We start from the raw sequence: 8,723 nt of genomic DNA, 5'->3' as shown, positions 1-8,723 counted from the left end.
GAGGTGGAGAGCAGACTGAACATCAGTAAAGAACACACACACTACCACACTCTGGAGTGTGTGGCAGCCAGCGAGGGGGAGGAGGCCTATACCCTGTTCTCCATCAGTGGTGAGAGTCTGGATTTAACACATGCTTCAAAGTATTTGCACTCACACACATACACACACACAAATACACACACATATACACACATACACACTTGTCCAAAACATTATTAAACCGGCAATGTGTCATTTTTCTATTAATTAATTAACTTCTGGAGCCTGTACACTAGGGTTGCTTGATTATGGTACAAATCCTAATCACGACTATTTTGATTGATATTGAAATCACAATTATTAAACATGGTTACCCATTGATTTGAGAACATCATATGACTATGGCAACAAATTTGTTTGACCTTAATCTCAACCAAAGGTTGCCTTTGCGTCATCTTCTTCAAGTTACCAAAGACGTTTCAAAATAACAGAGTGCAGCGCTGTGAAGGAAGGGTGCGCTGCATTCACAACACAAGGCAAAATGAGAGCAACACGGCATGCGGCACAATAATTGTTTTATCTCCATTATCTTGTTTTCATGATCCTGGGAAGCCAAAATCATAATTGGAATTGTAACTGGATTAATCGCCCAGCCCTACTGGTGCCACAATTACACATCAGTCAGTTGTGTATCAGTTTAAACCTCTACTGTATTGCCAACGTTGCAATGCCATCCCCCCCACCATACACACACACACACACACACACGCACGCACGCACGTGCGCGCACACACACACACACACATATCCAAAACATAGTTAAACCTCTAGTCTATGGTATTAAAATGGCAGTTACAAAAAAAACGTACACACACACACACACACACACACACACGCACACGCACACACAGCCTGTATCTCTGGAGGCCAGGTGGAGGTTACAGGGTACAGAGTGGATGGGATTAGTGCATGCTGACTATGCAGGCTGGGATTATATGATGGGATTTGTTAATCCTTGTCATACAAACAAACACCAACTGCTGGAGAAGGATGTGTGTGTGTGTGTGTGTGTGTGTGTGTGTGTGTGTGTGTGTGTGTGTGTGTGTGTGTGTGTGTGTGTGTGTGTGTGTGTGTGTGTGTGTGTGTGTGTGTGTGTGTGTGTGTGTGTGTGTGTGTGTGTGTGTGTGTGTGTGTGTGTGTGTGTGTGTGTGTGTGTGTGTGTGTTTCAAGGTTGGGTTCAATTCAATTCAATCAATTCGATTCAATCAATTTTAACATAAATTGCTGTAGATTTCCTCATGGCATAACATTTAATCTCTTCTCAAGAGGTTGAATACAGTAGAATAACCTTCTCATGCTGCAAGATTCTCAATATGAATACCACTTCCTGAATTAGTTGGTAAAGTGGATTCAGCCTAACCCTGGTGTGTGCGTGTGTGTGTGTGTGTGTGTGTGTGTGTGTGTGTGTGTGTGTGTGTGTATGTGCGTGCGTGCGTGTGCGTGTGTATGTGTGCGTGTGTGTGCGTGTGCATGTGGGTGTGTGTGCGTGTACATGTGTGTGTGTGTGCATGTGTCTGTGTGTGTGTGTGTGTGTGTATGTGCGTGCGTGTGCGTGTGTGCATGTGTCTGTGTGTGTGTGCGTGTGCATGTGGGTGAGTGTGTGTGTGTGTGTGTGTGTGTGTATGTGTGTGTGTATGTGCGTGTGCGTGTGTGTGCATGTGGGTGTGTGTGTGCGTGTGCATGTGGGTGTGTGTGCGTGTACATGTGTGTGCATGTGTCTGTGTGTGTGTGTGTGTGTGGTGTTTACCTTCTTGTGTTTGATGTGTGACCCGTTTCCCCTCAGAGAGAACGGTGCCCCATGCGTTGTTCACACCCCTGCTGACGGGCGTGGTCGTCACCGCAGTGCTGCTCAGTCTCATCCTGGTCGTGCTGCTGTACAAGTATCTGCAGGTAATGTAACAAACGAATAATAAAACCCACGTAAGTGTGCATTGGAAATGGAAATATAAATAAAACTAGATGCCAATCCAACAGAGTGAAATAAATACTACTACTAATAATTAGTATCCAGGGAAATCATATTAATGCCTGCTGATTGCAGTTGCCACCACAAAAAAGTCAGAATAAGAAAACTGGACATATATTGAAATGATACAGTCACGAATGATGCTTAGTAAACATTTGAACATTTGTCACAGGCAGTTTAATCTTACGGTAGCGAGCACTTCATGCCTCTCTCCCGGCCTGTTGTATCCATAGCCATGTTACATGTTGTATCCATAGCCATGTTACATGTTGTATCCATAGACATGTTACATGTTGTATCCATAGACATGTTACATGTCGTATCCATAGCCATGTTACATGTTGTATCCATAGACATGTTACATGTTGTATCCATAGACATGTTACATGTCGTATCCATAGCCATGTTACATGTTGTATCATAGACATGTTACAGTACATGTCGTATCCATAGCCATGTTACATGTCGTATCCATAGACATGTTACATGTCGTATCCATAGACATGTTACATGTCGTATCCATAGCGATGTTACATGTTGTATCCATAGCCATGTTACATGTTGTATCCATAGCCATGTTACATGTCGTATCCATAGACATGTTACATGTCGTATCCATAGACATGTTACATGTTGTATACATATCGATGTTACATGTCGTACCATAGCCATGTTACAGAGGCCCCTCTCTCTCTACAGAAACCCAAGTTCCAGATCCAGTGGAAGGTGATAGAGAGTATCCATGGCAACAACTACATTTACATCGACCCCACCCAGCTGCCTTATGACCCCAAGTGGGAGTTTTCCCGTCAGAAGCTACGCTTTGGTATGACGGTGCTTCAGTGAGTGTGTGTCTGTGTGTGTATGTGTGTGTACGACACGCAGTAATTGTAAAATGTTAATATCTTTTGGATCCATAGGTAAAACCCTGGGTTCTGGGGCATTTGGAAAAGTGGTGAGGGCCACAGCCTATGGACTCTGCTCTGCAGATACAGTAATGACTGTCGCTGTCAAGATGCTCAAACGTAAGTGTGTGTGTGTGTGTGTGTGTGTGTGTGTGTGTGTGTGTGTGTGTGTGTGTGTGTGTGTGTGTGTGTGTGTGTGTGTGTGTGTGTGTGTGTGTGTGTGTGTGTGTGTGCGCACATGCGTATATGGGGGTGTATATATGTATTCTCATGTATATCCATGGCCGAAGAACAAAGCCACCTATCTGCATAAAAGAAAAGTGGGGAAAAACTTCACCTTTGCGAGGCACTAATACCTGGTCGGTATTGTTAACACATAATACATTTAATTGTATTGGGTATCCTTAAACAATTGCATTCTGCAAGAAGACAACACTTTCTCAAAAATGTGAATCTTCAGATAGGAGGTTGTGTGTGTGTGTGTGTGTGTGTGTGTGTGTGTGTGTGTGTGTGTGTGTGTGTGTGTGTGTGTGTGTGTGTGTGTGTGTGTGTGTGTGTGTGTGTGTGTGTGTGTGTGTGTTTAAATGTCAATGGTACAATAATATAATAACATATCGATGATGAAGTCATGATGATGTCATCCCAGCCAGCGCCCATGCCACAGAAAAGGAGGCGCTGATGTCAGAGCTGAAAGTTCTCAGTTACCTTGGAAACCACGTCAACATCGTCAACCTGCTCGGTGCCTGCACGGTCGGAGGTGAGAGTTGCAGTATGAATCAGGACTAGACGGTAGTAGAGTAGTTGTTAAGGATAGTGTTGTCGAGGACCCAATTGCTGAACAGAACGAGGAGAGAATAGGCAGACGAGACGTGGAGCCAGGGGTGAATTGTATAAAACATTTCTTTACTTCAAAAGGCAGCAGCAAACAAAACGAAATATCTCACAATGAGAGCACGTACAAAAACATAACCGAAAACCACAGCAGAGCTGGTAGGGGAAAAAAGAAACTTAACTACAAATAAAACACTAACAAACAAGACGGACTGTACACGAAAACAAAAGGTGGAAAACAGACTAACACTAGGAAACTTACTATAAGACGCACAGGATCACAGGAGACAGAAACAAGAACATGGACTTGGAACACCACAGTAACAAACGATGAACCGACCATGGAGGGTAGGGAACACACACCAGATATAGGGGGAACAATTAACACTAGAGAGACAGCAGGGCAATTAGCAAAACGAGATGCACATGGGGTGAGACAACCAGGAAGGAAACACACAAGAAAAGACTGAACACCCTGGGGTAAAATACTGAATAACACCACAAAACACACTGGGGACAAAACACTAAAGACAATAATCACAAGCTATACCAGACAAGAGAAAACAAGGGTCAAGTCACCCGCGGTTGGGGAACAGACAACCGCAAGATCCGTGGTAAATTAAAAGGGGCGTCATCATTTTTAACTTAATTTAATGACGAGGCATCCGTTTTCCAGTAGCATGAGCTAACTTCACGTTTCCATACAGTTTACAACTCACAGATGAAATCAGGATTTATTTTCATATCCCGGACTCGAGCCCCCAACACTCACAGGCCGAAGTGCTGGTCATGTAGCTTGCTCAATGTTATGCTAACGTTACACGCAAATCAAGTGCTGCCTCTGTCTACCGTCCCCGCTACACTCTGACTACATCAACGTTTCCCTAACCCCTACTCTCACTTCGTTAACGTTATCATAGATATTATGATCTGTAATGTCAACTGGATATTAACGTTAGCTTTGTTTTCAATTTATAACGTTAGCTATATGCTAGCTAGCCTATCTATAATGTTAGCTATTGGCTAGTTTCCCCCAATGATGAACAATGACACAAGTTGTGATATTTTTGTGCATTCACATTCACTAATGTTAAAATAGTGTTATAATAACGTTAAATGTTTGCTCAAATAACGTTAGTTTTAAGTTGGAGAAGGGATGTGTGACTGACTATTGGCTGCTTGCGTAGACCAGACCTACAGCATATATCCCACAACACATCACTCTTAAAGGAGCAGGCAAATCTACTGTTATCACATTTCAAAACGTTGAGGGACAAATGGATAGATTATCAAACATGTTTAACACATTGGCGACCGCTGGGATGCGTCTAATATAGTGGTTGAGGACCAGCTTTTGTAAACAGACCGGTGTCTTTTTGTACAGCTAAATCTATACTTTATAGTATTGCTATCTGTCCATTCTCATTGTCAATTGAGTTCATAAACCATCCCTTCAAAATGGCTTAAAGAAAAAAATAATGCATCAATAGGTTGTCATTTTATAGCGCCGTGAATATAAGCATTATAGCGGATTTTGTCTCGTATATTTTCTGGAAGGCTAGTTATAGGGCTAATAGCTGCTAACGAATGCCGTTTTACATATGCTAAAGAAATAACTCAAACTGCATATCATCGGGACTGTCCCAAAGCATGTATGCATCAAAGGGGGGGGACGTCGTTTATTTAATTTTTTTTTATCCACTTTTTCTCCCATTTTCTATTTTTCTCCCATCCCAATTTTCATATCGTCCAATTCAACCCTCCCCTGTCTTTGAACGTTGTTTCTTGCCTCCCACAAGCCGGCTGCAATGTGGACTAAGTCATACATAGCACGAGTCCCCTCCGATACTCGAGGTAACAGCCGTCGCATCTTTTCACCTGCGTGGCTCGATCTTTCAGCGTCGGGGGTCTGGGCTTTGGAGGGGCCCCGCCCCCGTCGCTTCTTGATTCTACTGCACAGGCGCACCAACCGACCTGTAGGAGTCGCTGTCCACAACGCCCGATCCCCACCCTTCAGTTTCCCTCCCCGTAATACGGCCAATGTGTATTACTGTGGACGACCAGCTAAACTGAAAGCAATGTGGAGAGCGGGGCTCGAACAGGAGGCATCCTGTTCGAGCCTAGTCTCCAGCATTCGTTGCGAGCGCCTTGCCCACTGCGCCACGTAGCCGCCCTCGGGACGTCGTTTATGATTATTGATTACCAATAACAGTGGTCGTGTAACTAGCCACATACGCTGCTCGGCTGGTTGCGTATCATAGCAAGCTCTGATCCGGCTGTAATTTATGTGAAAAAGATCTTACCATGAGCCGGTGAGATACCCCCGAGCATTTCCCCGTTATCGATCGGCATCTGGTAGATCGATATGTCCATTGGCTGATGATAAATCCCCTTATTCCATGGTGAAATCTGCGATTCGAAACGTAATCCACGGTACAAGATGCTGATTCAGAATCCGGGTACTGAAAATCTCCATTGAAAGGAGAAAAATAAAGTCATCCATTCGCCCACAGGGCACATTGCAGTGGAGCGATGGCGCCCCTAAGAGGATCTGGCCGGTATTGCACATCCTCGATTTCACAGACTATGGAATATATGCAGTGCCGCTCCGCGACCTTGACCCGGTTATTAAAATGGAATAAAAGCAATAACAACTTGCCACGGCTTTATACGTGATTCTGTCCACAACGCATGGATTCGAAACTCGTATTTATACGTGGTCGGGCGGCAAAGTGTTAAAATAGTTTCGGGACTCCTACGACCTTAGAATTGTTGTCTAATCACGATCGCGGGTAAACTCTCATGTCTTAATAATAAAAAAAATATATACAGGTATATATATAAAAAGAAAAAATAAAGTGAATTTTTTTAATTTTTTATATAGAAGTGCGGTACCACCGCATCCCGCGGTGATTAGCCACACACACAACCGCGGTGGGAAAATGTCATACCGCGACAGCCCTAGCAAGAGGTACACAGGGATAGACAGCAGGATGGTGAGAACACTCAGAAAGACAGATAGTTTGAGCAGACATAAATGTACAAGGTGCAATGTCGAGAATTGTCCAGCAGGTGGAGGAAGTCCATGGAAAAGTATGTGCAAAGGTGGGGGCTGTTGAGGAGGACGGAAAGGAGGGGAGGGTCCTAGGACAGGTGGACCCTTACAGTAGTCTCACCTTGCTAGCCAGACCTTCTTCCCATACAGCTACATGCATACATGTGTTAGTCTAGCAAGCAGGATTTTATTGACCCAATGGGCAATGTTTGATTGGTTTACAGATGCCCCACTCAAACGGTCAACTCTCCTAGCAGAGGACGGTACCGTTACACACAGCAGAGAACGTCCTTGCGCTTGCTCATTGATTGTGGAAAATTGAGAACATCTTATTTTTTTACCTTTATTTATCCAGGGTAGTTTCGCTGAGTTCCATTCACACCTGGGTGCTGCTCAGGACAACTATAGCCATTTTATTAGCTATTGCAATGGCTGTAGTAATATTTAAAAGACAGGGCTTATATGTTTATGATGATCATCAATTAATTTCAAAATTACTAAAACAAAATATTGTCATAATTGCAGCTATTTAGAAAGGGAATTTCAACACAGCGTTTGTTGTTGTCAATAAGAGTAAGTGGCAATGACCATATTCACACGTCGGACATTTTGCTCTTATGTCATGTTCAGGTTGGTATCTCTTCCCAACCTGAGAATGGTGTAAGAGCAAAATGGCCACTGTGTGAATAGGGTAAATTGATGCCGCTCTTTTGCAACATCATTATGGATTCTGTTTACAGTAGTGGTAATGGAAACTTTGCCGTGGGACAACTGACTAATTTACCGCTCCATGTGGGGAGACCTGGTTGGTCTGTTTCACACTGTTCCATGTCTGGGGTTCTCCCTCTTTGTTTCTATTAGTCATATAGTTTAAATATTACTTTTTTCAAATGTCTGTTTCCTGTCAGGCCCGACGTTGGTGATCACAGAGTACTGTTGCTACGGCGACCTGCTCAACTTCCTGCGCAGAAAGAGAGAGTCCTATTTCAGCTCCCAGATTGGTGATGGCTACTACCGCAACGTCCTGAACCCTAACCAGACCGAGCCAGCCAGGTGAGTGTGTGTGTGTGTGTGTGTGTGTGTGTGTGTGTGTGTGTGTGTGTGTGTGTGTGTGTGTGTGTGTGTGTGTGTGTGTGTGTGTGTGTGTGTGTGTGTGTGTGTGTGTGTGTGTGTGTGTGTGTGTGTGTGTGTGTGTGTGTGTGTGTGTGTGTGTGTGTGTGTGTGTGTGTGTGTGTGTGTGTGTGTGTGTGTGTCAGTGTTGTAGTCGAGTCACTAAATCTCGAGTCAGAGTCGAGTCTCGAGTCCCCAGTGTTCGAGTCCGAGTCCAAGTCCGAGTCCAAGTCATCAAGGTTGAGTCCACTCCACTCTGGCAGTCAAAGAGCTGACATCCAAATAAAAAAAGGTCTACATTAAACATAAACGACACAGCGGTCACCATTTCAAAGGGAGTTTCTTTACTTTGTGTGACACAATAGCCAAACAAACGCACTAGCCATCAACATCTTATGCCAAATGATTAGGGCCTATTACAAAACAAATTACAAATAAATAACTGTATTTATCAATTAACAAGTCCGAGTCCTCGTCTGCACCTTCTGAGTCCGAATGCAGTCAATGCTCGAGTCCAAGTCCAAGTCGGAGTCATCAGTGCTCAAGTCCAAGTCGAGTCACGAGTCCTGAAAATCAGTCCAGGACTCGAGTACTATAACACTGGTGTGTGTGTGTGCGTGTGTGTGTGTGTGTGTGTGTGTGTGTGTGTGTGTGTGTGTGTGTGTGTGTGTGTGTGTGTGTGTGTGTGTGTGTGTGTGTGTGTGTGTGTGTGTGTGTGTGTGTGTGTGTGTGTGTGTGTGTGTGTGTGTGTGTGTGTGTGTGTGTGTGTGTGTGTGTGTGTGTGTGTGTGTGTGTGTGTGTGCGTGTGTGTCCGTCC

The 8,723-nt window shown here is 44.1% G+C and overlaps 1 protein-coding gene across 4 annotated transcripts in view; it reads left to right on the top strand.

Moving 5' to 3' along the window:
- The window catches only part of kitb (KIT proto-oncogene, receptor tyrosine kinase b), a 50,609-nt gene that overhangs the window by 24,255 nt on the left and 17,631 nt on the right, over window positions 1-8,723 (top strand). For 2 of the 4 annotated variants that reach the window (XM_084319134.1, XM_084319133.1), the window contains exons 9-14: window positions 1-109; window positions 1,823-1,929; window positions 2,705-2,831; window positions 2,926-3,030; window positions 3,557-3,667; window positions 7,705-7,849. The exon at window positions 1-109 is cut by the window's left edge and continues 85 nt beyond it. In XM_084319134.1, the coding sequence (XP_084175260.1) occupies window positions 1-109; window positions 1,823-1,929; window positions 2,705-2,831; window positions 2,926-3,030; window positions 3,557-3,667; window positions 7,705-7,849 (704 nt within the window). Of the gene's footprint in view, window positions 116-1,822; window positions 1,930-2,704; window positions 2,832-2,925; window positions 3,031-3,556; window positions 3,668-7,704; window positions 7,850-8,723 lie in introns of all 4 variants that reach the window. The other 2 variants (XM_084319132.1, XM_084319131.1) reach the window with 1 other exon arrangement.

Source organism: Notolepis coatsorum (genome assembly GCF_963971535.1).
Source record: "Notolepis coatsorum genome assembly, chromosome: 7".
NCBI lineage: Eukaryota > Metazoa > Chordata > Actinopteri > Aulopiformes > Paralepididae > Notolepis > Notolepis coatsorum.
This window is presented reverse-complemented; position numbering and strand designations above follow the sequence as displayed.